The 26,155-nt window shown below is 40.1% G+C and overlaps 3 protein-coding genes across 3 annotated transcripts; all 3 read right to left on the reverse strand.

Moving 5' to 3' along the window:
* Positions 1-294: 294 nt before the first annotated feature.
* On the reverse strand, positions 295-560 carry KRTAP23-1 (keratin associated protein 23-1). The gene is given in 2 exon segments (XM_040483625.1): positions 295-458; positions 461-560. Coding segments are annotated over 2 exon segments (171 nt in total). The 3' UTR covers positions 295-387.
* A 9,374-nt stretch (positions 561-9,934) lies between these two features.
* LOC121035729 (keratin-associated protein 13-1-like) lies at positions 9,935-10,779 on the reverse strand. Its single transcript, XM_040483627.1, has one exon. It carries the CDS (start codon positions 10,713-10,715, stop codon positions 10,188-10,190), a length of 528 nt encoding a protein of 175 aa, XP_040339561.1. The 5' UTR covers positions 10,716-10,779; the 3' UTR covers positions 9,935-10,187.
* Positions 10,780-16,258: 5,479 nt separating this feature from the next.
* LOC121035730 (keratin-associated protein 13-1-like) lies at positions 16,259-17,111 on the reverse strand. Its single transcript, XM_040483628.1, has one exon. The coding sequence runs from the start codon at positions 17,048-17,050 to the stop codon at positions 16,565-16,567; it is 486 nt and encodes a 161-aa protein (XP_040339562.1). The 5' UTR covers positions 17,051-17,111; the 3' UTR covers positions 16,259-16,564.
* Positions 17,112-26,155: the final 9,044 nt, after the last annotated feature.

The raw sequence follows: 26,155 nt of genomic DNA on the forward strand, positions 1-26,155 counted from the left end.
ATCTGAAAGCTAAGCTCGTGGCCACAGAAAGGGTGAGGAATTAGTCTCTGGAAATCATAGAGAGTTGTTTCTTGTGAAAAAAAAAAAAAAGTTAACATTCTGCAAAAAGATCCAGACATTCAACAAGTTAATCTGTAGAAGCCAGATCCATAGATTGGTTTGTAGCAAAATGGCTGGAGATGCCGAAAACCAAAATAGGTTGGGTGGCAGAATGTGGATCCATAGCTCAAGGTGGGGAAGCCACGGACTCCATAACCCTGGGGTCTGAAGCCTCTGGGCCCAGCATAAGTCATCCAGCAGGGACTGCAGAGTGTGGAGGTCCTTGGGCGGGAGCAGGACATCTGGCAGGGGCTGGACACCACGCAGGACGTCCGGCAGCTGGTGGGCTCACAGCAGGTCTCCTGACAGCTGCTGTAGAGAGAGGATCCCAGCTGGCAGGGGCTGGGAGAGCAGAGGTCAGTGCGGTAGACCAGGTTGCTGGGGTAGAAAGAACTTGGGTACCGCAGGTAGCCCCCAAGGGAGCGGGAGGAGAAGTTTCCGGAGCAGCAGCTGAAGCCCATGTTCATAGGAGATGTGAGTTCAGCTGAGAAAACACAGAGAATCCTGAATTCACACTGAGAATATTCTGAGGTCTATTCTACCTCCGGGACGGTGGCATTTACATACTCTCAGCTGCAGGTGTCGAAAGTGACAAGGGCATCATCCCTATGTTTGTACTCCTTCATTTGCATAGTATTAACTCAATCATCTTCTCTGTAATTGCAGCTGCGTAGTTTCGCACCTACTGCATTTATGAGGACTATAATAAATTTTGTTATAACACAAAGCCAATGAACTATTCTTATGTCAGAAATGTTATGACCGTTTTGCATTAATGGCCATGTCATCTTGGCCGAGAATGCCCCTCCTTTTCTTCCTGGTATATGCTGTACCTGTATCTGATTCTGGTTTGGCTGGGGTATGAGTTCCTTCTAAGGGTGGAGATTAAAATGACATCACCTTTCTCTCTTTTCTTTCTTTCTTTCCTTCTTTCTTTCTTTCTTTCTTTCTTTCTTTCTTTCTTTCTTTCCTCCTTTCTTTCATTTGGTTATAGGCATAGCTTTGACCTTGCCAAAAAACCTTCTAAAAATCGAAAAACTACTCGTTTTAATTCATTCATTTTTATCCAAAAATTATTTTCCAAGTATTAAATATTAATGCAGAGTATCTCATACTGGATGAAGGCCTAACAATGTTACAAGTTGAATGGAGAAAGTCTTGGAACAGAAAGGATCCAGGACAAGTATTTGGAAGCAAGATAAAAGAACAGTACATCAGAACAGAGTTACAGATGGAGACCAATTTGAGCCCATGAGAGGAGAATCAGAGTATTTATCAGTTGAGGTGAGGGGAAAAAGTAAATGCTCAATCTCATGAACCGTGAGATCATGACCTGAACCAAAATCAAGATTCAGATGTTTATAAAGTAGTGAAAAATGCTAGAACATAGCTAGAACATCTCCAAATGTTGCCAATTTGAAAAAAATGTATAGATAGATAGATAGATAGATAGATAACCTGTCTTAGTCCATCCCAGCTACTATAACAATATCACAGACTGAGTCACTTATACACAACAAACATTTATTTCTTACAGTTCTGGAAGCAGGGACATCCAAGATCAAGGCATCATCACATTAGGTGTCTGATGAGATCCACTTCCTAGATGCTCATCTTTTCACCCAACCTCAATGGCAGAGTGCCATCTGGGATCTCTTCTTCAAAGGGCTAATCCCATGTACCAAATGCAGTTCAGGTATCATATTGGCACAATGTACACCTCCACGCTAGTTTTTTTTTTTCCTAAAGTAGAATTATTTATTCACATTTAAAATTATTGGGATATTTTATATTAAAATGCTGGCTCTGAGTTGGGGAACTAATGGCTTCCAAATAGGTATTTGATTCCCATCTCTGTTTTCTACCTAATTTTTTTCCTATCTGTGGTTTGTGGAACCAACAGATTCCCATCATATACTTTAGATCCTACTTTTGCCACCCATCTAATTATTTTATGGGAGTTGCTTTTCATGCTGTTACTAACCATCTGGAAGATTCCACTCTAATTAATCATCTTAACAAGTAGCCAGGAGCTTAAAAACCATGACTTGGGATATTAAGATTTATGCCATCAGATGATGTGTTGTCTATGGGTTATCTAGAAGGTATTTTTATTATATTTGCCCAATGTTGGCTAGGGGTCATTTGTATCCCAGTAAATATGTCCACTGGGAAGCCATACCGTAACCAAAAAAACACAATGGTTTTTAAAAAAGGAGAAGAATGTAGCTCATATCTGGATTTCAGACTTTTTCCTCCTCAATAACAGACAACATCTAGTACATATTTTTTGTTTGCCAGTCTGCTGCTTAGATATTCTCTTGAATTTTTCGTTGTCTGAAATTATCTTCAGTTTTGAAGCACACATTGATTGAGCATAGCATTCTAGGATGACATCTGTGTTCTTTCAGAATTTTGAATATTTCATTCAATTATCTTTGTAAATAATTCATATTTTAGTCCCATCATCACTTTTTTTTCCTTTTTAGAAGGAAATTAGCTTTCTTTCTCAGGTTTCCTAGAAACATTCCTGTCACTAGTGTTCATGAGTTTTACTAGCGTGTAGATGTATTTTCTCGATTTTTATTTAACTTTTAGTTGGCACTGTTTATTGACTTTGTTTTGGAAAATTTTTAGCGGTTTCTCCCCAACATATTATCTCCCCAATTCTCTTTTGTACCTGTTTTAGGACTCCAAAGACAAGTATGTTCAATCTTTTCACTATGGTCCATATTTGCATATTCTTTTCATCTCTGTTTCTCTCCATGCGTTAGTTTAGATAAATGGTTCCTCAAACAAGAGCAGTTGTGCCTTCTATCCTCCAAGGAATACTGGGCAATACCTGGAGAGACAATTTTGGTTGTCATGACTAGCGAAGTCTCTGATCCTGCTACTTAAAACACCTCAATTGTATTCAATTCCTCCTACTTAAAACACCTGAATTTTAAAAATAGTCTTTTCGTAGATCTATTTGAGGGTCTAAAAATAATGAGTAGGATATTCTTTGAACCCTGATTATGGCACTAGATAAGGATAATGTCTTTTTGTAACTTGTTTTTATTCCTTCCTAACCTGCTGCTATTTTAGTCTCACAGGGGCTTCTTTAGCTATTTAGCCTGCGAAAGCTGAGAATGTTACCCAAAGAGTAAACATATAGTGTCCCCAACTTTATAGTGACATCCAAATGAAATAGTAAAGTCTGTTGCCATAAAAAGCTTTTTTTTTCACCTATATTTAGTTTGGGCTTGACTAAAACACTAATAGGGCATCAGACACATTTTCCCCACCAAGAATATCTTTCCATACATATAGAAAAGTGGATGACATTGGACACTCATCATCAGATGCATGAATCTGGCCATTTTTTTTTAATTTTTTTTTTCAACGTTTATTTATTTTTGGAACAGAGAGAGACAGAGCATGAACGGGGGAGGGGCAGAGAGAGAGGGAGACACAGAATCGGAAACAGGCTCCAGGCTCCGAGCCATCAGCCCAGAGCCTGACGCGGGGCTCGAACTCCCGGACCGCGAGATTGTGACCTGGCTGAAGTCGGACGCTTAACCGACTGCACCACCCAGGCGCCCCGAATCTGGCCATTTTAAAATAAGATTTGGGTAAGCTCATTAGAATTTAAGACTCTTACATCTTTTTAAACTGGCTTTTAGTTTTTCTTTCATTTTTCATACTAACCACTTAAACCTAAATGTTATTATTGTTCATGAAGTTCCTGATGAATCTGTCAACTACATAGTCACATTCTCTCTGTACACATAGATAAAATCCGTTTTTTTTGAAAGACACAAAATATACCCTAAGTCTCAGAACTTCATTCATAAGACCTAAAACTGTAAAATATATTGGGACACCTGGGTGGCTCAGTTAGTAAGCATCTGATTCCTGGTTTTGCCTTGGGTCATTATAGTGCAGAGTCTGCTTAGGATTCTCTCTTTCCCTCTCTGTACCCTTCCCCTGCTTGAGTACACTCTCTTGCTCTCTCTCTCTCTCTCTCTCTCTCTCTCTCTCTCAAAACAAACAAAACAAAACTATAAAATATGGATGTCCAGTAACTATAGTTTGAGTGAGAAAAATATCCATAGTAGGAAGAAATTAGATCAAATCCAGACTTCCAAAATTTATTCTGAGATGCAAATTGAGCTCTTATTAAAACAGCCACATCAGGGGCGCCTGGGTGGCGCAGTCGGTTAGGCGTCCGACTTCAGCCAGGTCACGATCTCGCGGTCCGTGAGTTCGAGCCCCGCATCAGGCTCTGGGCTGATGGCTCAGAGCCTGGAGCCTGTTTCCGATTCTGTGTCTCCCTCTCTCTCTGCTCTTCCCCCATTCATGCTCTGTCTCTCTCTGTCCCAAAAATAAATAAACTTTGAAAAAAAAAAAAAACAGCCACATCAAACTTAACACAAACTCTGGTCAATAATGTATAAATAATAACATACAAATATTTCAGTGCCAGAATGCATATTTCAGTTTATTGGGTTATACTTATTTTACTTTTTATCCATTTGGAAACAAATTTTCATGAATTCAATCTGTAATGCTGATATTATGCTCATTTTGGAAATAAGTCATTAAATTAAAAGGGTGCAGGAATCAATCTGTTAGACTATGATCGATGGAAAAAGACTGGGTATGGAACTGGCGATCAAAGACTAAGATAGTTGCCACTGGAAATAATGAGCATGATGGAACTACATTTTGATGATTTTGCATAAATGTACTAGATCTCAACAAGTTGATTAGTAGAAGTCAAATAGATAGATAGGTTGAAAACGAGATGGCTGGAGGCTACTAGAAGCAAAATGTAGTGGCAGAAACTGGGTCTATAGCTCAGGAAGGAGAAATCATGGACTCCATAACCTAAGGGTCTGAAACCACTGGATCCATAATCCAGTGAATGGCTGCTCCTAAATCCATAACCCAGAAAGAAGTCATTGCTCGACCTGAAGTCCATAGATATGGGATAAGTTGACTGGCAGGAACTGCAGAGCGGAGCAGGATGTGTGGCAGGGGCTGGACTCCATGCAGGATGTCTGGCAGCTGTTGGGCTCACAGCAGGTGTCCTGACAGCTACTGCAGAGAGAAGAGCACTGCCTATATTCTGGGAGAGCAGAGGTCAGTGCTGTAAACCAGATCCTTGAAGTAGGAAGAGCCACAGGAGGAACCTGGGTAGCTCAGGTAGGCCCCAAGGGAGGGGAGGAGAAGTTTCCAGAGCAGCAGTTGTGACTCATGTTGAGAGTTGAGAAAATTCTGAGGTTTAAGGTGATCTTGTGCACGGGGTATTTTATACTCATCAATTGGCATGGCAGAGTCAGAGTATAGGTACAATCTTCTTATACCATCTGTATACCCTCTTCTGCATTTGTGTAAATCATCAATCTTCTCTGTCATTGCACTTGACTAGACTCGTACCTATTGTACTTGTGGGTGCTATAATTTGTTATTATAACACAAAGCCAATGATCATTCCTATCTTAGAAATTCCAAAACTATTTGTCAGCGATCCTCAACCTGTTACAGCCAGGAAAGCTCCTTCTCTCCCTGGCTATGACTGCATGTATATCTATTCTTGCTTTGCTCCGGGATTCTTGCTGTCACTTTTCTACTGTGCCAAGTGATAAGTGACATAGATTTATTTTTTATAAGGATGCTTCTAATGATTGATTCTACTTGTCACCACTGATTTACATTCTCCAAATTTATTCTCCATCTATCACATACTCCATCTATCACATATTATTATACAGAACTTCTTACATCCAATGGAGGGAAGAAAAATAACACATAATGAGAAGTGGCTAGAAATAGGAAGGAGCCAGGCAAACATTTAAAGGCAAAGAGACTCAAAAAGACTGACTCGAGACGGTGTCACAAGAAGAGATTGACTCAGGCCATTAGAAGAGGGAGCGGGGGTGATGGTGACAATGTGGGAATCTGGAAAAAAGGAAAAGACAGGGATTTTAGGTATCTCTTCTACCTACTTTTAGCCTATGGAGATCTTTTCATCTAAATGCCATTTAAAACAAATAATATCTAATGTATTTTCACATTCAGTAAAACCTTGGGTTGTGAGTAACTTGTTCTGTGAACGTTCCATAAGATGAGCAAATATTTGTACTAAATTGTAACTTGATAAATAAGCGATGTCTTGCAATATAAGTAGTATGTGATGCTGGATGTCACATGATCACAACTGAGCCAATGGTTCTCTCTCCTCTCTTTCCCTCTCTCTCTCACTGCAAGATTGTGGGTGATCATCAATGCAATGTCACATTTCTGTGAAATCTTCAAACGGAGGCAAAAGCAAGTGTCATTGGGTAGGTTCCTTGTTAAATTTGCACAAAAAGAAAAAGATTCCATTGAGCCAATAGATAGCAGTGATTCCATTAGTGATAGCGAAAGTCATCCTACACAGCAACCCTCCTTTCTCTCATCTCCCTTGCACCAGCCATGAAGGTTTTCAAAGTTAAGTGCAGGTTAATTTGTTTATTTTTCTTTATAATTTGTATTTTCTTTATTATTTTGTATTCTATTACAGTATTGTAATCATTTTTATATGAATATTTTTGGGCTGTGGAACAAATCACATGACTTACCACTGTTTCTTATGAGAAAAATTGCTTCGATACACAAGTGCTTTGGAATACAAGCATGTTTCTGGAATGAATTATACTCACAAACCAAGGTTTTACTGTGTTTTCATTTGCATCGTCCACATTTTAAAAGAACCTGGGGTTCACCTCCTAGAACAACTTTTTCTTTTGAATAGTAAAATAACTGAGCATTAATTTCCAATGGGTTGACTATGTCAGATAAGTTTGCACTGTAATAAATACTAAGAGAGATTGTGGGGGCTGAAGGAAAATCAACTTAGGTGGAAACAACAAATTTCAAAAAAAATAGAGAAACAACTTGGTAGTTGTATTCTTCAGGAAGCAGGCACTGAGACAGGGATAGAAGAACAAAACGTTTATAAAAGAGTAGCACCTGTGAATGAACAAAGCCATTCTACCACCTCTTTCAGTCACTGACTGCCATGAGAAAAACTTGACCTTAGCTAAAAGGGGAGGCAGAGCCCAAAGAAGCCAACAGAGAAAGCCTGTCAGCTGGCTTCCCTTGTCAAAGCCAGAGAGCTATTCCTCTTGTGCAACAATGTGACGTGAGCTCCAGTGCTGATCTGTACCCGTCACAGTCCGCTGGTGGCACCTTCAGAGTCAACGTGTCAGGAGAGAGAGTCTCCATGGCTCTGGTAGGCCTCTATTCCTGAGGGGAATAATAAAAGGGCAAGGCCGTGGCATGAAACACAGTCCCTGTCACTGCATTTGATCTTGTGGCTCTAGCTGGTGCTCACCATCGCCCTCGTTCACCATCCATGAAACATTTGCCTCGCCCTCCGTTACCGCCTCTGGTGGTCATGGTGGATTTCTCGGATGGTGTTACCCAAGACTTATTCTTGAGAAGTATGAATACTGATAAGTGTACTTTTTTCTTGTGAGAATCACTGCATTTGACAAATCATGTCCACAGTTGGACGGGAGGTTCTAAGAGCCATCCAAGTAGATTCACTGAGCTGCACACGTATTCCCCCTTCCCTCACTGTGTAACAGTAACATTAGCACTTTCTACTGATCAGGGTCATCTACCCAGGGATAGATGGATGACAACTCTTTTTTATTTTATTTATTTATTTATTTATTCATTTGCCTTTTGGTTCCTGACAATAAGGAGCCCAAAGAGCTCAGGCAGCAGCCATAGCTACGGTTCAGTGAGACACCTGTTGTGTTCCTTAAGAAGTCTGCCTTTGAGAACTGGGTCTCCATCTTTGAAAATTCCAGCTGCAGAAATAGGAAGCACAAAGTTTTTAAATGAGTCACTGAAAGTAATAGTAGGTGGATACTTGGAGCTCAGTCTTTTGAGGGCATTGCCTCCATGCTCAGTTTTGCAGTCAGTACACTAATCCAATGCAGTATTGGGCAGGTAGCTTCAGGCTGCTGTGGTTTTTCCTAAAACCTGTGGATCTCAACATATATAGTCCCTACTGTAAAGTGGATTTCCTGATTGGTCGCTACAGTGGGAGCAGTCCCATGCTGGTAGATGGAGCTATTCATTAACTCCTGAATAATGGCGCTGCTGTGGTAAGCATAAAAAGCAAACTCATACTCTGAATGCATATCTACATGTTTGAGAATGAACACTGATCTTTCCAGGGCAGAAGAGGACCACGTTCAACTTGCAACCAAGCTGCCAGTTGGTCTCCTTGAACACTAATGTCATGGTGAGAGTTTAGCATTAGCCTCCGTTACTGAGATTGGACAGTCACAGGTGGCATAATTGTATCAGCTTTGTAAGTAGATTCTGCTTATGTTACTGTACCCATTAATAGCCTCTGGGTCATTTTGTGCACTTGTTCATCTTGCCAGCATTGTAGGGACTGCTGATGGAGGTAGGCTCACGTCAACTGGCGGAGTCATTTTGTCTACTTGATTGTTTCTTCCATGGTTGATGCATTCCGGTGGGCACTAAGAAGAAATACACACTGTGTGTCCACCTGCATGTGTCTATCCACATGCCTCTACACCAGATTCCTTTGTATCAGCATTCTAATATTCTCCTTTCCAGGTGCCTAATTAGCTGACCAGGTCAATTGCCACCGTCCAGGAATTTAGATGTATCAGATGTATTTTTTTCCTTTTGTCAGCCAACACCAAGGTCCTGCATCCTTTGGAGGAAATATGCTCTATACTGCTCTTGAGATTATTATTCATATAAAGTTTAGGTATGCATAAAAAAGGATTACAGAAAGGAAGTGTCTTTAAAAATTTTTATCTTTGGGGCGCCTGGGTGGTGCAGTCAGTTAAGCGTCCGACTTCAGCCAGGTCATGATCTCGTGGTCCGTGAGTTCGAGCCCCGCGTCAGGCTCTGGGCTGATGACTCAGAGCCTGGAGCCTGCTTCTGATTCTGTGTCTCCCTCTCTCTCTGTCCCTCCCCCATTCATGCTCTGTCTCTCTCTGTCCCAAAAATAAATAAACGTTGAAAAAAAATTAAAAAAAAATTTTATCTTTTATTTTATATTTGAGAGAGAGAGAGAGAGAGCGTGAGCAAGGGAGGGGCAGAGAGACAGAGACAGAACCTGAAGCAGGCTCCAGGCTCCGAACTGTCAGCACAGAGCCCAACTCGGGGCTCGAACTCACAAGCAGTGAGATCACGACTTGAGCCGAAGTTGGACGCCCAACTGACTGAGCAACCCAGGTGCCCCAGAAAAAAAGTTTTAAAGAAATAAATGTCTAAAGCCCCAAATAAATTAGCTCAAATTCATCAATCTATTATTAGGTTTACAAAGTTTGCTCCCATAGACATGGTAAAAATTGACTTATTAAATACCCCCCAAAAAAGCAAAAACAAACAAAAAAAAAAAAAACCAAAAAACCAAAAAACAAAAAAATTCAAACACCTTACCCAGTTAAAACTAACAATAAAATTAGCATAATATTTGGAAGGCAGAATGAATGAGTTTATTACATTATGTTCATTTGGGTTTTCATCTCTTGTGAATAAAATGCATGAACAAGACGGGTGCCTGGGTGGCTCAGTTAGTTAAGCAGCTGACTTCTGCTCAGGTCATGATCTCACAGTTCATGAGTTCGAGCTCCGTGTCGTGGACCCTGTTTCGGATTCTGTGTCTGCCTCTTTCTGTCTCTCCCCACTCGTTCTCTCTCTCTCTCTCTCTCTCTCTCTCTCTCTCGCCCTCTTTCTCTCACAAATAAAACATTTAAAAATTATTTTAAAAATAAATAAAAAAATAATACATGAACAAGAATCCCACTATTTCATTAACGATAATTCATGTTTATTAACATAAATTCCATTAATTGATCTCACCATTTATTTAATTCCACCAATTCTATCAACTAATCCAATAAAATTAATCATTAAGTTCAGTATATGTTAGAGACAGGTTTTTTTGGTCAGTGCTTTGTGGCTGGAGAAAAGGTGACTGAAGACTTTTTCCTGAAGATCATGAAGATGATAGGCTCCCTGTTTAGAGATTCGACACACTCCTCAAAATGTCTGCACCCTTAACAAGTGGATGTATAGAATCCAGATCCACAGGTTGGTCTGTAACATGATGACTGACAGCTCCTGGAGGAGAAGTAGGTTGGGCGGCAGAAACTGGATCCATAGCTCAGGGAAGGGAAACCACAGACTCCATAACCCAGGGGTCTGAAGCCACTGGATCCACAGCCCAGAGAGTAGCAGCTTCTGGATCCACAGCCCAGGGAATGGCAGCTTCTGGATCCACAGTCCACAGACCCAGGGTAAGCAGTCCAGCAGGGACTGCAGAACGTGGAGGTCCTCTGGAGGGAGCAGGACGTCTGGCAGGGGCTGGACACCACGCAGGACGTCCGGCAGCTGGTGGGCTCACAGCAGGTCTCCTGACAGCCGCTGTAGAGGGAGGAGCCCAGCTGGCAGGTGCTGGGAGAGCAGAGGTCAGTGCGGTAGACCAGGTTGCTGGGGGAGGAAGAGCCACAGGAGGAGCTTGGGTAGCGCAGGTAGCCCCCAAGGGAGCGGGAGGAGAAGTTTCCAGAACAGCAGCTGTAGGGCATGTTGGCAGGAGATGTGAGTTCAGCTGAGTTACAGTGAGAAGGTTCTGAGTTTAAATGTCGCCTCCTAGACTGGGGCATTTATATACTGTCAACCATGGGTGTGGTATTTTTTACAGTCACCTTTCCCACACTTGGAATCTCTCATTTTCCTATATGTACATCAGTGATATTTTCTCTAATTGCAGATGATTCCTTCCATCTCATATTTGTGGGAGAATTCATCGTGATGTAGCACCAAGCCAACGAACCATCCCAATGTCAGAAATGCTATGACTGTATGTCATTAATGCCAACTAATCACGACCAGGAAACCCCCTACTCTTCTCCTTGGCTGAGACTCGTTGTGCCTTTTACCTGTACATTGGGTGGGGAGTGCTTAGCTTTAAAGGCAGGGATTGAGATGAACCTCAGTGGGATAGAGGCACCTTATTTGTCACCAATGATTTTCTTTCTATAAATGTATTTCATTCCCTAAAATTATTTCTTATACATTACATTACATTACATTATATATATACCTCTCAAATCCATTGGAAAGGGGAAAGTAGATACGATAAATTGAGAAATATGATGGGTCACAGAGAGAAATCAGGACAAGCGTTTAAAGGCAAAATGACTAAGCAAGATTAATTTGGGACAAAAATCTCAGTGGAGACCAGTTTGTACACGTGTGAAGAAACTCAGAGTCAAATACTCTTGAGGTGAAGGAAGGTAACTAGTGACACTATGGGTCTTTCCATCTGTGTGTAATTTCAATAAAAACAACTTCTGTATTAATATAGTTTATGGCTTTTCATATACACATTGTCCCTTTTGTCACCTGTAGTTACAATGTGTCCAGTAATCCTGCTCTCCTAGGACGAGTCTTATTACACAATACTTTCTGGTCATTTTTATCTTTAGGTTCTTATCTTACGATTATCTCCTTCATTGTAAAAACATTTTTCCCTACTTCAGTTTTCTTTAAGATTATTTTTCCATTGTAAAATATCCAAATATTTTCTTTTATAGAGTTCTCCACATCAGGCAAAACTTAACTAAAATGAATCTTGAAGCATTTTCTTCGGTTGGAAAGACAATTACCTCAGAGGGGAACTTGTAATTGCAGGAGGCAATAAAAAAGATTGAAATATAAGTGAATTGTCTAAATACTCATTGTGTGTAACACTAATAAAGCGGTTTGTGGTTCTTAATATATAGGTAGAAGTAAACAGTAATTAAGAATGATCATTAAAATCTCTTGAAAACTTACTAACAATTTTTGAAATTATAAAAAAATAACTTAAAGGATAAAATTCTAACTTTAACCATTTTATTACCTCTCCCAAAAGTGAGAAAAGTGTGAAAATTTATTATTACACGTAGAAAATGTGTAAGCAGAAATTTCAAATTATCAATAATTAAGTTAACTATAATAGACTAAATAATCTGTAGAAAAGACTTAGACTATCAGACTGGACTAAAAACCAAAACTATTGTCTACTTAAAATAGAGTTTCTTCAATATAAGGAAACAGAGAAGGGAAAAAGTAAAAAGAATCATCAGGAAAAAGAAACAAAAAATGCTACCTCCGTTTTACTAACCCCAAAGTTTGCTGTATGACAAGACATGAAGATTATTAGATGTAATACAAGATATTTCTTCACAATCATTCTGTCAGACTTTCGGGATGATATCCATGACTTTGTAATTCATTTAGAGGATACCCTAAAGCCACACCATCCAACAGACTAGCTACTATCCACATATATCAAGTTCAATTAACATCAATTTAAATTAAATTAAATTAAAAGTTTCGTTCTCCAATCATATTAGCCATGTCTCAAGAGCACAATAGATACACATGGCTGATGGAAGCCATATATTGGAAAATGCAGATAAAAATATTTTCAACAACACAGGAGGTTCTACTGGACACAGCTGCCTTAGAGTTCACAGCATGCTTTGTTGACTTGCTAATATAAATGAACACTTTTACTATTTCCTGCCCAATGCAAGAATGTCAGAAATCTTTTTTGTTTTTATTTTTTTAGTGTTTATTTATTTTTGAGAGACAGAGAGACAGAGCACGAGTGGGGGAGGGGCAGAGAGATAGGGAGACACAGAATCCGAAGCAGGCTCCAGTTTCTGAGCTGTCAGCACAGAGCCCGACGTGGGGCTCGAACCCACAGACCACGAGATCATGACCTGAGCTAAGTCGGATGCTCAACCGACTGAGCCACCCAGGCTCCCCAAGAATGCCAGAAATCTTAGGGTCAGTTATCTTTACCCAATTCATGCACTATTATTTTTAATGACAGCTTCTCTTTTTTTAAAATTTATTTGTTGGGGCTACTGGGTGGCGCAGTCGGTTAAGCGTCCGACTTCAGCCAGGTCACGATCTCGCGGTCCGTGAGTTCGAGCCCCGCGTCGGGCTCTGGGCTGATGGCTTAGAGCCTGGAGCCTGTTTCCGATTCTGTGTCTCCCTCTCTCTCTGCCCCTCCTCCGTTCATGCTCTGTCTCTCTCTGTCCCAAAAATAAATAAACGTTGAAAAAAAAATTAAAAATAAAATAAAATAAAATTTATTTGTTTATTTTGAGAGACAGAGAGAGAGAAAGAATGAGAAAGGGAGGAGCAGAGAGAGGGAGAAAGAGAATCTCAAGCAGTTTCCAAGCTGTCAGTGCACAGCCCCATGTGGGGCTGGATCCCACGAGCCATCATGACCTGAGCCGAGATCAAGAGTTGGATGCTTAACCAACTGAGGCACACAGGCATCCCAATTCATGTATTATTATGTTAGGATATTCATTATTATAATTTCAGTTATGCTTATGTATATTGATAGGTATTTGCCTCCTTGTTTTTACGACCCAAATTTGCTTACATCTACCCATTATATATCTTTTGTTTACTCTTCATTTCTTTTTAGATCTTTTTTGTATGTTCTGGGGTTATTTTGCTTCTGACTATATATAACTTTTATTATATATTTTAGTGCTGGAAAGGTAGTGACAGATTCTTTATGTTTTTGATTGTCTGAAAATTCTACATTTCTCCTTTAGTTTTGAAACAAATACTCACTAGTCAAGTATTCTAGCTTTAAAGTGTTCTTTCTTCAGAAATTTGAGGATATTTAATTATTTTCCTGCTTTCCTTTTTCTATCTGTTTAGAATTCAGCTGTCAATCTTACTGCGGCTTTTTTGAAGGTAACTTGCATTTTCTTTCTCTGTTGGTGATTTTAAAGTTTTCTCTTCCTTTTGTTCATCAGTTTTGACTCTGATGCATTCTCTTTATTTGTTAGTTTGAATATGTTCTCCAGAACAATCTCCAATTGTCTCTCCAGCTGTGCCTAATTTCTTCTTAATCCATTCAACAATTCTACATTTAACTTACTGCACTTTTCAATTTTAGAATTTTTAGTTGGTTATTTTAATATGTTTCTCTCTCTCTCTCTTAAAATCTTAAATTTCTCTTTTTATTTCCTAAAGTGACTTCTACTACATGATACATATTTCGGATTTAATCATTTCTTAACTTCTTAAAGCCTGGTTAATTTCCCAAGGGTATCAGATGATCTCTATCTACATCATCTATCTTTATCATCTATATATTCATCCATATCTATATAAAAGTATATCTATAATTATATCTATACCTATAAAGCTATACCTGCATTTACATTTATATCTATATCTGTCTGTGTAAAGAAATTATTGAAGGTCGTCTCTATACCATACTAATCTAATCAAGCATTGAAATAATTTGGAACTGAGCTTTAGTTCATAGGAAGGGGTCAATATTTGAGGCTTACCCTAGTCCTAAGGTTTTGTTCAGAGTCTCAGACAATTTTTGTCAAAATTATTAGAAGTTTGTAACCTTCAGTTTTGGTACCTGAGCTCATGAGTTGCATCAGCCTCTCATTTGGATTCAGCAATATTCCTAATCTAAAAATAGTCACAAATTCTGAGACTTTGTTGTTGTGGTGGTTGAAACCTCCCTGATAATTTCTGAACATGTCACATATATTTTCTTTATCTAGATTTTTCTAGGCAGAAGATATTAATTCTGAATATATACTTTTTTCATTTCTAAGTATACCAATTTTTATCTTAGTCCCCCTTAGGAATAACTTTAAAATTCATAATTAATCCTTAGATACAATATTTAGCTTTTAAAATATGAAAGAATGATTAGAATTACAAGAAATAGAAGTAAACGTCTGAGCACTAAACTATTTTAATGGTTTGAATGGAAGGGGGTGGAAACAAGAATCATTGTGGTTTAAAATGTAATACCTCTAAAAAAAAACAAATAAAATGTAATACCTCTAAATGATGGAGTGACAGTTACTCATCAACTATCTTTTTTTCAAAAATGTTAATGTTTATTTATTTTTGAGAGAGAGAGAGACACACAGAGCGTGAGCGGGGGGAGGGGCAGAGAGAGACAGAGACAGAATCCGAAGCAGGCTCCAAGCTCTGAGCTGTCAGCATAGGGCCTGACGCAGGGCTCAAACCCATCAACTGTGAGATCATGACCTGAGATAAAGTTGGATGCTTAACCAACTGAGCCACCCAAGTGCTCCATTCATCAACTATTTTTAACCATGTATTCCATTGACACACCTGATAAATATCTCCTTCAACTGTAAGTTAACTGAATTTTCAATAATTTATTTTCGTTAAAAAAATTTTTTTTAATGTTTATTTATTTTTGAGAGAGAGACAGAGAGACAGTGCATAAGCAGGGGAGGGGCAGAGAGAGAGGGAGACACAGAATCTGAAGCAGGCTCCAGGCTCTGAACTGTTAGCACACAGCCCGAGTCAGGAGTAGGTTCCTTATCAAAATCTATCTATCTTTGCATTTTGATATTCCTGGAAATACTTTGCCTAAAAAAACAGAGAATGGTATCATGAAAATGAAAGATAATATTTGCCCATGTTTTTGTGTGTTTAAATACGCATTAAATCACCATTCCTGACGGTACCAAATGCTTATTATCTTTTAGTTTGAAACATGAGTCAAAACTAAGGTGGAAATCATCCTTAGGAATTTAGATTCTTCACTCTAATGTTAAGGCATCACTCATTACACATACATACAGAAGATCATATTGAGAACTCATCAGTGACATTACAGGTGCTTATCACCTTTACCAAGAAAGGGTGAGTGACTTCAAGCCAAACTACCTAAAATTAATACATAGTCACTTTCATTTGTGTTCAATTCCATTTTTCTCTCATGTGCAAGCCTCACCATATAAATCTAAACATTATTTTTGTTCTCTGCAATCCTTATATAACTATCAGCTAGTCTGCTACCTTACCACTTCTTGTGAGGGAATCAATCCCATTCCTGAATCTGAGATTTCCATTCGCAAAATAGTCTTCCACTACCTGTAGTTTGAGTAAGAAAAATGTCTGAGGTCCCTCAAAATTAGTTCAAGTCCCCAATTTCTCAAGATTTCCAATCTATTTCCAGGTGCAGATAGATATTTTCATAATATCTTCTTTATCACAGTAAAAAAACTTAGCCAATAAACAACTAACAACAATAAACAGCTGGATATCAGAAGCAGTAAGTTTATTAGATTATAGTCATTTGGTTTTTCATACGATTTTGGAAGAAAATCCAATAACATGAATCTTATCTGCAATGCAGACTTTAGACCTTATGTTCAGGGAGTATATTCATTGGAGAATTTTTCAAATAAAATCTGTCAGCCAGTATTTGGGGGCAGACACTAGGTGAGAATTTGAGAATCAAAGAATAAGAAGCTAATTCTTCCTGCAAGTGATGAAGAGAATAAAGGTTATGAGTAGAGGTATTGGTGAGATGAACAATAAGGTTAGAAATTTAGTAAAGTGATCAGTAGAAGCCAGATCTACACATTGGTTTGTAACAAGAAGACTGGTAGGTCCTAGAAGTCAAGAAGGATGGGTGACAGAACTGAGATCCATAGCTCATGGAAGGGAAACCTTGGACTCTGCAAGCCATGGGTCTGAAGCCACTGGATCCACAGCCCAGAGAATAGCAGCTTCTGGACCCAAAGCTGGCAGACCCAGAATAAGTCGTCTGGCAGGGACTGCAGAACGTGGAGGTCCTCGGGAGGGAGCAGGACGTCTGGCAGGGGCTGGACACCATGCAGGACGTCTGGCAGCTGGTGGGCTCGCAGCAGGTCTCCTGACAGCCGCTGTAGAGGGAGGAGCCCAGCTGGCAGGTGCTGGGAGAGCAGAGGTCAGTGCGGTAGACCAGGTTGCTGGGGGAAGAAGAGCCACAGGAGGAGCTTGGGTAGCGCAGGTAGCCCCCAAGGGACTGGGAGGCGTCGTTTCCAGAACAGCAGCTGTAGGGCATGTTGGCAGGAGATGGGAGTTCAGCTGAGTGACAGAAGATTCTGTGCTTGAATACTGCTTCTCAAGTAAGGCATTTATATACTCTCAGCAATGGGTGTGGCACTTTACAGTGCCATCTTTTCCAGATTTGGAGTCCCTCATTTGCATACATGTAACTCACTAATCCTCTTTGTAATTGGAGTTAACTAATTCTCTTCATCTTATATTTATGGGTGCACTCATTTTATAGCTCTATGTCAAAGAATTACATCCATGTTACAAATGCTATGACGATATGTAATTAATGCGTACTCCGTCATGGCCAAGGAAGCCCCTCTTATTTTTCTGGTCATGACTAGTTGTACATGTGCTCAGATTTGGCCGAGGAATGCTTTCTTCCTAAGGTGGAGATTTCGAGGCAGTCATCTCCGCTTTGTGTCAGTGTCTGAGAAGCAGAAATCTGGTCTTGATGAGGAACCTTCTAAAGATTGCCCCTACATCAAGCCATTTATTTACTCTCTCTAATATAATTTTGCATTCAGTACCTACTATTAACAATGCTTACTATGTCCAGTCTAGAGGGCTGTTATAACAGGAAGCCAAAGAGATTGAAAGAGAAGTTAGAAATGGGCGTAATCCTGAACAAATATGTTGTAAAAATCTACTGTTTAGAAAAAGAAACAAGATACAGTGGTAGAAAGAGGGACAGGACTATCTGGAACTTCTTCTATCCCCCTAGAGAACTTGTGGATATTCTATCTTTTAGTGCAATCATATCATATTGGTTCAAAATGAACTTAATTCATGGCTTTTGTATGATACATTTATATGTGCAAAATTTCCTGTGGTCTACCTTTCCATAATACTTAAAATTTTGAATGCTTTCTGAGTATCTCCAGTCATGGCAGATTCTGTTTTTCTCACTGCTTTTGGTACATGATTCTGTCCCTGCTTTCTAACTAGACAGGACCCCAGCTTGCAATCTTGAAGTTTATAATTTGGGGGGACCTCTTTAAGAAAAAGAATACAACATTATGAATATAGTAAGAGATATAAACACGAATGCTAATTTAGAATAAAAATAATATTAGCAAATACAAACTTACAGGATGACAATAAAAACACAAATATCACAAAATCAAGACAGCAATATGATATCAAAATCATCACTATCATCTGTAACATTTCCTCTATATGGCCTGCATAGTCTTTGATCACTTTCACATATGACAATGATTTTGTCAACATCATTTCTGTAGAAAGAATAGAATATAACTCACTTTTTCTTCCATAATTATGTACCAAAAAATAGTCAAATTATTTCTGATGACACAGAAAATGTCCTTTCAACATTGCTATTTATTAGTAACGCCACATCTGTAACGTCCTGTGTCGTTTCTCCTCAGCTGATGCTTCAATCCTGAGATCAGGCTTATCTCAGCCTGGTGTCCCTGCCTCACCTCTGCATCCCAGTCTGCCGGCCCTGGAGGCTGCTGACTTGTGTGAGAATCAATCAGCTATGGATCCTCAATTTTAGTGATCTTCTACTGGATAGCCGAGTAGTGTCTTGGTTTAATCGTTCTTGAACTCAAAACTCCATGAAGGTCTTTTATTTCTTTTCAATTTATTTATTTGTCTTGAGAGAGAAAGAGAGAGAGAGAGAGAGGCAGAGAGAGAGGGAGAGAGAGAGAATCCTAAGCAGGCTTCATGCTGTTAGCGCAGAGCCCGACACAGGGCTCAATCCCACAAATCATGAGATCATTACCTAAGCCGAAGTCAAGAATCAGATGCTTAACAGAGTCACCCAGGTGCCCCACACCTCCCTGAAGTTCTGAGGTTCATCAGGTTGATTCTAGGAGCCAGTGGTAATACAGGCAGCCTTCTGGATCCACCTACAGCCCCAGAACTACTACAAGGGCAAATGATTGACTCCCAGACTATGGCAGCACAGCCAGAGCGGTGGGTTCCCCCGAACCTCCCTGGAGGAGTGGAGTGGAGCTTTGGAAAAGGTCAGACAAAGAACCCTAAAGAGGACCCTCATGTTCAAGCTTCATTAGGTTAAATATGTCTCTGTCTTTACCTTAGTTGCTCTATCCAAGATGCTTCAACATGTGCTGGTGATATTCCGTCTGAGATATTGGAAACCTGCATGCAATGCCCAGGTCTCTCTTCAATATACCTTCCATGGAAACGTCTCTGTCCAGAGTCCCAGCCTAACTTTCAATAATTGCATTGTTGTGGTTTGTTGTTGCTTTTGTTATTTTTCACTGGTCCTCTTTGACTCCAAGTTTTTTTTTAACAAAGGAAAATATCTGATAGAAATATCACATCGTTTGAGTCTCTTGCCGTTTCCTGCCAATTTCAAGATCAATGAACTGATGCAACAGACACCAAAAGTCAAATATGTGGTGTCAGACACTCAGAAAGTATAGTGCAGTGGCTTATGGCATTGAGTTGTAACTCTACTTGATAAAATGACTGTACAATTTTACTGTATATGTTTAAATTAACAACTTTCCTCATGTAAAAGCAGGTTCCATTGCAGAGTTACAAAAAGAAGCGCTCTGCAGGACTTCTATAAGTCCAGGGAAAGATGAAGTAGCTACATTCACATCAAACAGCTACTTTTAAAAAGTTTATCTTACGATCTTTACATTTTGAATTTTTCTTTCCTACGAGCTCCCAACTACTGAAACAAGAGTCCTAGCCTACACAATGCTGTGAGCACCATGCCTTTCTCAAATACTGGTTTTCAAAGAACTTCTTCAAAACGGTTGTCTTATCACAAGTAAGACTGACCCTTTGCTCACTGGATATAGGACAGTTGCTAACCAAAATAATAAAGTTAGCAAAAATTGTCCACAGTGACACAACCCTCCAGCTGTCCCCACAGGCACGCAAGGATGCCCTTCTCTTCCCCATACATCTGACTCTCCTCGCGTCAAGGAGGGGTGTTATACTGGTTGAGAGCACAGATGGCAAACTGTCAGGTCCTCTACCAAATCCAGCCCACACACAAGTTTCTTCATCACACAGGTATAGGTCCCCACAGTCTTTTCATCAGACTCCGAATCAGTCGCCAATATTTAAAAATCAAAAGAAATCACACAGAATATGGAGGTCTGACATCTTCTAAATTTCTGACATTGTGGTTATGCTGGGCTCCCTTGCTTGCGGCTGCCTGGAACAGACGACAAACTGCCCCATTCAGAGAAGATGTGCTCCGCCCCCCACTTCCTTACTCCTCTTTATTTAACAGCTCCGGGGCCAAATTTCAGCGGCCATTAGTCATTAAGCCCGCACTATTATTTTGTTGTGTTAGTTAATGTCTCTAGCACACGTGGGAGAAGGAGAGGTAAATGGAGAGACTTTGGGTTTTAGGACATTTTGTGAAAACGCACTGCCTGGGCACTTGAAGGATAGTCTTCCATATTTAATAGAGAAATATAATGTGTCCACGTTGGCGGATTGGGATGTAAAACGTCGATCATGAAACAAATCACAGGTCAGATGGACCACCTCACTTATGTTTAAATACTTTACACACCAGCAGAACTTGACATGGACTTTAAATACTGGGCAACAACTTAAATCAGTGGTGTCTTAATTCTGCATATGCAACAGAATTAACAAAGGGCCATTTTAGACATACGAACCAAGCAGAAAATAAACAATTTTATTTATTGACTTAGGTATGTATGTATATATGTATGTATATATGCATTTATAATTTGGGGGAAAGCACACGCAGGGGAGGGCTAGAGAGGGGGGACAGAGGATCCAAAGCAGGCTCTGTGCTAACAGGCTGACAGCAGTGAACTCAATGTGGGGTTCAAACTCACAAACCATGAGATCATGACCTGAGTTGAACTCAGACACTCAACCAACTGAACCACTCAGGTCCCCGCCAAAATGAACAATTTTAAAAACCAAGTGATTGAGCTCCTCAGGCCGTTCCACATGAGGTTCTGATGTACCACCATGGTTAGATTAAAGGGTTAACCAAGTTAAATTAAATTAAATTAAATTAAATTAAATTAAATTAAAGGGTTAACATCTAGCCAGGAGCCCACAGGAGATGCTCATAGCTGCGTGACATCATACTACATGCCTGACAACTGTAACCACCTCTGTGCAGGGATTGTCTTTCCAAGAATATAAAGTACAACATTACAGAGAGAGAAAAGGAAATCTATTTTCTGCTTATAACATCATAATTCTATTGTAATGGGCAGTTGCTGCTAATAACACACTGCACCCTCTCTTCTTGCTACTGTGCAGATATAATAGCTGTTACGAATGCTGTTGTTTGGAAATGTTGAAGATGGATTTAGTAGCATTAATATCCATCCTGCAAGATGCAGCACCCTAGGGTTTGAACAAAGGCTACGTGTCACTACCCAGCGACATTGTGCAGATGGCCTCATGATGAGTAGTAATGACTCACTATAAATACAGGAGAGAAGAATAGCAATTGTGACAGACTGTGATAGCTAAAATGGAAGGCAGAATAAAAAGGGCTTTTGCATTAGAAATCGGATGTGGAATGTATGAGTGGAAGGAAGTGCAATGGCCTGTAGTACATCCATGTAGGCGCTCCATAGACATATGTTGATTGCATGTAAAGGGAAATTGTCTTCATGTTTTAAATGTCTTAAGCAAAATAAATCATGTGTGAGTGTTATGTAAATATTTATTTTTGTTCCTTCTTTGATTGGGCAGCTTAGTGAAGGTTGACTATGTGTATCTATCGGACACAGAAGCTTTTCTACTCCGAGGCTACGGCTCAACTAAGACCCATAGGCTTAATGTTTTCCAGATGATAACAAGTTTTGACCCAGTGGAAAGTAGTGAAATGAAGAGAAAGAGTAGAGACTAGTAGACGTGTGTGTGTGTGTGTGTGTGTGTGTGTGTGTGTGTGTGTGTGAACACCTTCCTCTCCTGCTACTTTGTGGAGGTCTGGCCTCTTCCTGAGGCTGGCGTGTCCCTGTCTCCTGCTTCATTTCCTTCTCTCCCAAGCCTTTGCTGACTGAAAGCACAGGAGTGGCATATAGAAGGCAATTCCATATTTACTCTGCATTTATTCATCTAACCTCTGGAAAGTGACATAGGATTAGGGGAGCTCTCTGTTCATGAATTTCTTCCCTTTCCAGTGCAGGGGTGAGAGGGGATGGTACATGAGCAGGCATGGGTCGTGGCATGCAGAGGGGAGCAGGAACAAGAAAGGTAGAGGAAGAAGTTATTCCAGGGCACTTCTGGATATTCAGCGGCTTCAAAGTAGAGGGTAGGTACTTGAGGTTTCTTGGTCCCCAGGGCTCCTTTACTCTTATAGTTAGGCAGGAGCCCTAGACAGAAAGACAGCTGATTTTCTCTAGAGAGGACCTTGTTTAATACTGCTTCATTGACTGAGCTGTGTCACGGTGGCTGGCTGGAGGCACAGACATAGCAGAGGTCATGGTTTCCCCGTGTCTGTTGGAGGCAACTGGAGAGAGCGCCAACATCAGGGACACCTCCAACCCAGGGTCTTGTTTTGGTCTCTTTGCTTAACTCCACTGACTCATTTTCCCATTTCAGTGCTTAAATTCTATGATGCTAAAATTTGGTCCTGGTGCCCAGAGACTAATTCCTTTGCAAGTTCTGCCCCACTCAAAGTAGACTCAGGTTTCAATGAGAGGGGATAAAGGCTGTAAAACAAAGTTTAGCTCACGTATTCCTCAGGAAGTGTTGTCCACGGGTTACATCTTTCTTGCTGGCTACCTTTCTTGACATTGACTTTTTAACTCATCTTAATATCAGGATCTAATTTGCTTGTAGAGATCTGGAATTCCAAATAAATAAACAAGGTAATCTCAGGGCATTGTAGAATGGACTATGTTTGATCACTCAAGATTTGAAACTCTGGAGCGTTTCAGTAATGCCTGTTAAAACATACAGGTCAGGGGGCGCCTGGGTGGCGCAGTCGGTTAAGCGTCCGACTTCAGCCAGGTCACGATCTCGCGGTCCGTGAGTTCGAGCCCCGCGTCAGGCTCTGGGCTGATGGCTCAGAGCCTGGAGCCTGTTTCCGATTCTGTGTCTCCCTCTCTCTCTGCCCCTCCCCCGTTCATGCTCTGTCTCTCTCTGTCCCAAAAATAAATAAACGTTGAAAAAAAAATAAAAAAAAAAAAAAAAAAAAAAAAAAACATACAGGTCAGAATCCCACCAGCACAGAGGTGGCTGTGGGGATGTGGGGAAGGGGCCTTCACGACTGAGAGAGAAGGTAATGTGAAAACTCAAAACTCAAAGCCTGGCATTGCCTTTCCCAGCACTATGATCTTGTGCCATTGACTTGAGCTCTCTCTGCCCCCACTTTTCTCATCTGTGACATGGGAATAAGGGTGCCTCTTGCATTGGGTTATTATAATATTATAAAAATTAAGAGATAATATAGGTAAAATACCCACAAAAATGCCTGGCAATTAGCATAGAGTATATGTGAATCTTTGCTCAAATAATCCAAGAAACCATTTCCCAAGTGCTTCCGAGATATCGAATTTGAGAATCGTTGCTGTAAATATCTTAAATACATTTTTATTGTGTGAGTCATTCTTTTTTTATTGCCTGAGTCATTCTTTAACAAAAGAGCAAAATGTTTATAATTAAATGAGAAACTTGGGATTTCCAAAAGTACACTTGCTTAAAAATAAGAGTATAGCAACTGCAACCCTCTATAGAAAGCGCTGTTTTAAATTTTCAGAAGACTGATCAGCAAAACCAGTGATAAATCATCTCCTAAGTTAATGGCTTAATGCTGTGCTCACATGCTATGTTTCTTATCCGTCTCGAATGTCCCTTTCTTTCTCTTCCCAACCATCCCTTACTTCCTTCCTTTTCCTTGTCTCTTTCCCCCATCTTTATGTTTCACGCACCACTTACCTTGGTTGAGCCGTCTAGACTAGTAATACTGTCAGACCAAAGAAATGTTTCCATGTGTCCCATTGATTAATGTTGACCCTCCTCTATACTTACTTCCAAGAGTAGTTAAGCATTTCTATTCATTTATCTTACAATGCTTGCGGTTTAATTAGTTTTGTTGGTATTTTATTTCATTGTAGATCAGACGTCTTTGAACGAAAAGTTTCTAGCTCCCATTTAAAATTTCGCAATCTCCATGTCATAATGCCGTTTTAATCAAACATTCCCAAAGGCAAACAATTTCAAGATGATTTGCAAATGTGGCCCTGATGACACTGTTCACAGCTGCACATATCTGGCCTTTACAGTTCTTAGTCTGTTGCTCTTCCAGAGTATTTTAGGAATTGCCAGCTTCATACATCCCATCTTAATTTCCCAGATACAGTTGACCTAGAAGAAGGACCACCCTCCTCCCCTCAGTTCCTGTGTCACCATAGACTTGCAGTAATGTTTATTAAAAAGATGATACAGGCAGTCTTATTATTGGCTTTATTATTTTTACTTGTTGACAGTTGAAAATACGTGATCCTCTGTTCATGAATAGATTCTGCTGCTTGGTTCCTTAGGAAACATAAATAGAAGAGTCTGGTACCTTGTCAGTATGAGACACTAGGAAGTGGAGGGTCGCAGGCACCCTGCGGTGCTGCATGGATGGTGATTACCGGATTATTGGCCATGAAAATAGTCACCTTCGTCCTATATGTGAGAAAGGGATGATCTGTGTCTCTTAAGTAAACGAATAAAACATATTCAGCCATGTCTGTGCAGAGGGAGATCAATTTCCTTTTCATTAGATAACTGATTTAGTGAAACCCCGGAGGACTCTACCAAGTTGTTTTCCTCATACACACACCCAATGGAAAGGGTTTATAAAGTTCCTGAGGAGACAATTCACCCCAAGTCCTCATTAGACCTAGAAACAATTGACATTTGGAGACACTATCTAATCAAAATCTTAAAATGCCTTTTTTTCCCCACTTTAATGACTATTTGTTTTTTGTTATGGGTTAAATTGTGTCTCTCAAGATTCATGTGTTTGAGTCCTAAACCCCATTACCTCAGAATGTGACCTTATTTGAAGATAAGGTCTCTAGAGAAGCAATCGAGTTCAATAGTGAGGTCATTGAGATGAACTGTAATCCAATATGACTGTTGTCATAAAAAGGGGGAAATTGGGGCAAACAGATATTCATGCATAGAAGGAAGGAGATACTGAGAGACCCAGGGAGAAGAGGGGTGCCTACAAGCCAAGGGGAGCAGCCTGGAACGGATCCTTCCCTCACCGCCCTTAGAAGGAACCAATACTGCCAATACTTAGATCTAGGTCATGCAGCTTCCAGAGCTGTGAGACCATGCATTTCTGTTGTTTAAGCACCCAGTCTGTGGCACTTTGTCAAGTTAATACATCCTTCATCTGTCAGAGGGGGGTCCTGTCTTCCCAGGAATTGAGTGACCATGGTCATTGACTCCATCTTCCCATGTTTACCAAGTTTCTGCTGGTCACCAGGGAACCTTCCAGCTATCATGTGCCCACTTATTATCACGCTTCCTCACCAGTCCTTCCAGAGGATGGGACCATGAGCTTGGGGCTGTGGACTCTAGTTTCTAGTGTCTGGGCTGTGGATCTGTGGATCTGAGAACTTCCCCACCTCTCATGTTGAATTGGGCCTCTTGACACACCTGTTGTTTCTCTAGGAGAGATCTGTCTCCTTTTTCTTGACCAAAATGTGTTCAGAGGTCCATAAATCAGCATGTTGTATTTCTAAGATCTCAAACAATGAATTTTTAAAAACTTTATTACTAAGGAAGCACTAGATATTTTAAGTCAGGAACTGCCTATCCATTTCTAATAAATGAGACCTATTTTAATTCACTGACAACCTATGCCACAAATAGAAATATGTAAGTTGCTACTTCCAAAATTATCTTTCTTCCCGACCTCATTCCCAACCCCCTTCCTTTCCCTTTCTTAGGACACATTTTATTTTCGCTACTTTCTGGATCATCTCTTTCTAGTATGTCATAAAGGAATAGAAAGATACCACCTTATGTTACAATAATTTACTTAACAGAAATTTGGCTCATGTTTCTATTTATTTCAGTGTGTTTTATATGTTTTTAATCAATTTTCTTTGGCATGAAAATGCATTGGTTCTGCTTCCCTTAAGGTATGCTA

The sequence above is a fragment of the Herpailurus yagouaroundi genome, unplaced genomic scaffold (assembly GCF_014898765.1).
Source record: "Herpailurus yagouaroundi ecotype Mexico unplaced genomic scaffold, PumYag 162, whole genome shotgun sequence".
In the NCBI taxonomy this organism is placed as follows: Eukaryota; Metazoa; Chordata; class Mammalia; order Carnivora; family Felidae; genus Herpailurus; species Herpailurus yagouaroundi.